We start from the raw sequence: 4842 nt of genomic DNA on the forward strand, positions 1-4842 counted from the left end.
TTATTTATTTTTATTCACTTTATTATACTATAATAGCACTAATGTGAGTAAAGCTTTGCCTAGGGAGCACCTGGAAAAAATATGCCCCACCATGAATCCAACCTAACCTGCACTGAATAAAGTATTAGAAAATTACAGTTACTGTATCTCATGTTGCTGTGTTTGACTTTGGAACGCTCACCCAACAGGTTGGTGCGATGCATACAGTAATTCTTTTGTTATTTCCCAGTTATTCAAGCATCCCCAACAATCAGCAAGAGAAATGAAATCGAAGGAAAGAAATATGTACATGATGCTATATTGCGAAATGACACAAAACTTCAGAACCACTGAGCTACAACAGAAATGAATATGCCTAACCAGAGAAATAGATGATTTAATATTAAACTCAGTTGCTATCCCTTGTTTTTGAACCAGATTTTACAGTTCACATACAATTCTTCTGTACTCAAGCAACACTAAAAGGGCCTTTATTACAGCACTTTCTCATAGACACATGTCTTTGTAAGATGGAGGGAGAAGTGGGTTGATGTGTTGCCTAGTGCCATATCACCATTCTTACCTTCTTCCATAATATGGAGAATTTACAGATATAGGGACACCATAAGATGTAGTGGAAAGAACTTTTCACCGATGAAACAACAATGGAAACCAGAATAGCAAAAGAAGAAAGGAAAGTGGCAACCTCTGATTATTAAAATACATGTAACTAATGGAAAGCTACCGTTGTGCCACCATTATCAACATATATAGCAGATACCCAAGAGAGAGTTCCTGGTGTCCAGAAAGCTGTCTCTTCATTTTCCTTCATGCTCACACCCAGCGCCGTGCTCCAGTGCTGCTGTCAAACAGGTAATACTGGCCAGAGACTTGAGACAAAAAATAAGAGCTAGTTAGTTTTTTGCCTGCTTTAGTGTTACTTTTGCTCTACTTTATTTTTGTAGAGCTGCCCATCTTAGAATACAGCTCTAAGACAGAAATAAGCTGAATTTCATAATGTTATACAATGTCATGAAATACCTAAAAGCTGCTCCTCTATAGAATTTGGGAAGATAGCGATTTAAACCAGAGTTGCCATCAATTTCACTTCTAAATATGAAATGGTTAGACTTTATAACACTGCACAGACTCAGAAAACTCCTAGAGACCCACCAATAGGCATTCATCCTTTTTCAAACTCTAAAGCGGGTAACATCATTTAGCAAAACTTCTGTATTTCAAAGTTACATAAGATTGGGCCTGCTTAATACTTGAATGCAAAACCAGCAGAGAATATAAGGGCTGCAAGTGAGACTGGAATAAAAAACAACAACAGGCAAATCACTAATGTGGGTCTGCGAAAAAAGCTACCTAGTATATGGAGGTGATGGAGTGGGGGGATTTTTTTTGCCCCAGGACTATATCTGGCCTGAATGATTTATGGTGGGCTGCAGCCAAAAAATGGGTGAGACAAGGAGGAAAAAGAACTGTCACTGATGACACAAGCATGAGCTTACAAAAATTTAAGAGTTTCTGATATACAACTTAGGCAAAAGAATGTCCATCAGGCCACAAAGGGAGAAAGAGGACCAAAGAGCTGAATGAGAGCCAATGGGAACATATGTCTGTAATCATCTATTTTCATGTAATATAATAAACTATTCTCATATAATTTCTCTCTAGAATTTTTTTTTAAAAGTACAATTCAGTGTTAATAATGATGGGAAAGGGCACAGACAGGGCGTCCTTCATCTAAAGTCAGACTTCCCAGCAAGGAATTATTGTATTACCAAGTCCTCTGCAGAGCACAACAATGTTTGGTCTCTGGCAATCATTCCTTATTATGTGTAAGGGAACCAGCAACATGCAATAGTAAAGGTTTTCAACTGGCTAAGCTCTGCTGTCTCTGCAGAAACACGTGATATGTGACCACAACTGCAGCTCTCAGCCTCTTGCAAATAAATCCAGCTTTAGCTAAAAGATGAAGTCTGGTATTTCCTTTCTTGTAATTATATACAAGAGCTCATTTATGGGAAATTGAGAATTTATGTCTTTTCTATTGACTGATTGGACTATGCTATCTCTCTAGAGGTCAAGATGATTTAAAACTGGAGATTAAACTTACTGGGGTCTTGAGCCCGGCCATCAAATTGTTGTTCCTATAATGAGAGAGAGAGAGATGATCCACCTCTTCCCAAGGGCAAGGAACCCAAGAAGAAGAAAGAAAGCTTTCTTGAACTTAACCTTCTGTCATTTAATGACTCTCCCAGAGCAATACAGAGGCCTCATCCACATGTCCTGTTTGCCACTGCGTAAGGCAGCTCACTGTTTTATCAAGAAGAAAATGTCATTCTCAACTTATCCCTAGCCCACCACGACAGCAGCTTTTGTCAATCTTTTTTGTTATACATCAAATGTGGTGTTTTCCACGTTGTTGCTCAAATAGTGTAGTGTAACCTCATTTATGACCTCATTTTGTTACGGGCAGTGCCTCCCCTCCAACTGCTTCATATACACCTCTGTGGGCATAACCCCTCCTTGCAATCTCAGGTAGCTTCCCTCCGAGGTCTTTTCATCTTGTGCTGCTGGGATACCTATCCTCCTTGAGACCCTTCCCATAAAAGACTGACCCCGAGGCAGTGTCTGAAGCATAATATGCTTTCCCTATGTACCAGGAAATCCTGATGTTTGGAAACCCTGATACAGCGGTTCCTCTATGGATGAAGCACCAGTGTATCATTGAATACTTAAGAATGTCAGCTGATGTGAGTAAATTCTATTACAGCTATTTTTTTACCTGCTTGTATCTTCGTGACATCCTCCAGAGGAAAATCCTAGCTAAATGCATTGAGCAGACAGTGCCATTTTGCCTATTCTAATGCGATTTTGTCTACTCCATGAGATACTTCCTTTGCTACTTACAGCCAGCGTTCCCTTGCAATACTTAACTGACTGGCAGCCGGGATGTAATTGACAACAGTTCTGCCAGTTCCCTTTCTAGCCCAAATGGCAAGAGCAAACATAAAATTGTATATTGATTTTCTGTAAGATTGGCAAATCTGTATCCAAAACTAGCCCAGCTGATGGGGCTGGGGTGGGGTTGACAATGGGTAGGAGTTTCAAGGCATTTTATCCTTCTTTTCCCTTCCATCAATGTGTGCTTTGGGCTATCTTGATAGAGGTTTACCAATCTTATGGTAGGTGGCAGACTCATAGGCATGCTAACCATTCTTCCTGCCACTTGGGTTTTCAGATGACCTGTTCAAAAATAGCCTAAGTGACAAATTATTGCTATAGAGCACCTTCACATTGATAGACTGCCTTCTGGGAAGGTGGATAAAGCCTCTGTCCTAGGAAACCTGCCACACTCACTCAAGCCTGCACCACCACACTTTAAGGACAGCAATTGATAATGGATTCCTCCAGGAATAGCTGACACTGGGTGGGAAGGAACAAAGCCACAAAATCTTGCCAAGGATAGTAGAAGAGGGAAGACAGTATGGAGGGAGAGGTTGGCTTTTTTGGTTCCTGCTCTCCAGTCACTCCACGGGAGGATGAATAGACAGCAGAAGATCATAGGTTTTCTGATATCAGCATCAAAGGAAGTGTTCTCCATTCTTCTTTTCTCCTCTCCCCACATTATGCAGACAGTTCTCTTTTTCTGCTGATGTTAAACTGGCTCCCACACTGAATAGCAGCACAATAGTCCACGGGAGACCCAAGAAAACTCTTGTTGCTGCTTCCAATCACTACTGGGAAGAGGCACTGCTATCATTATAACAAGATGGAAATAGACAAGCAAGTGCTTCGGTTGATTTTACTTTATCAAACAGTTCCCACATTCCATAAAAGGCAATATGCAGAAGAATGCAAAAAGATGTGTGCCACAAGGATGATTGCAACTGATCAACTGAAGGAGACAACAGCGACTTAAGCACAGTCTTAAATGTAAAAAAAACATCAAGCTAGGCCAAGATAACATACCAGACTCTGCAAGTCAGTGACATCCTCCCCTTTCTGCTTCCTTGCTTCTTCTGTTACCTTATAATTTTCCCCCGCTTCTTTGTTCCTACACAATGTGAGACATTGCATGAAAAAAGAGCTCTTCCATTAATATCCTGACAGAAGTCTAGCAGAACCAATGACATAAAACAGTGTTTTCAACTTTGACCACTTGAAGAGGTGTGGACTTCAACTCCCAGAATTCCCCAGCCAGATTTGCTGACCTAAAAGATACAGTCTGGAGCTCTATCACAAATTAACTGATGTTAACTCTAATTTTCTTTAAGCTTGTGCCCACAAATATATGGAGACTACAGCATGACCATGCCTGTATGGCTAGGTGTTAGATCGCGAAGAATTACAGTCCCAATACATTTAGCCCATACAAATCCACCCCCAATTTTTCTAGAAGCATGTGTAATTTATTTATTTATTTATTTATATTTGGATTTATATCCCGCCCTTCTCCTCGCGGACTCAGGGCGGCTGACAATCAGTTAAAATACATAAATAACAATACAAATTTAAAATTAATTAAAAGAAATATTTAAACATTTGTCCAATTAAAATGTAATTAAAACCCCTCTAAAAATTACCCTAGGCTAATGAAGGCTTTAGACACCAAGAGTCATCCACAGGCCTTTGCTGCAGACAGATTATTAAAAAAAACCAGTAGCACTGATTTTTCAGCAACTGCAAAATCTCATTGCTATAGTTGTGCATGTTATACAGTAAATGAACGACATCACTATGAAAATTGTTCTCTTATCATTTTTTTAAAAGGAAAGATTGCAAAGGAATAAAAGTGACACAGAAATGAGAACAATGTCTAATGAAATTTCTACAGCTGGGTGAGGAGAT

At 39.7% G+C, this 4842-nt stretch overlaps 1 protein-coding gene across 1 annotated transcript; it reads right to left on the reverse strand.

Moving 5' to 3' along the window:
- LOC107300924 (cadherin-related family member 4) lies at positions 1–4048 on the reverse strand (the record flags this gene model as incomplete). Its single annotated transcript, XM_015830204.1, is given in 3 exon segments — positions 1–869; positions 2105–2138; positions 3964–4048. Coding segments are annotated over 3 exon segments (175 nt in total), but the record flags the coding sequence as incomplete, so codon positions are not given.
- Between the last annotated feature and the right edge of the window lie 794 nt (positions 4049–4842).

This window comes from Protobothrops mucrosquamatus, unplaced genomic scaffold (genome assembly GCF_001527695.2).
Source record: "Protobothrops mucrosquamatus isolate PMUCROS unplaced genomic scaffold, P.Mucros_1.0 scaffold9136, whole genome shotgun sequence".
Taxonomy (NCBI): Eukaryota; Metazoa; Chordata; class Lepidosauria; order Squamata; family Viperidae; genus Protobothrops; species Protobothrops mucrosquamatus.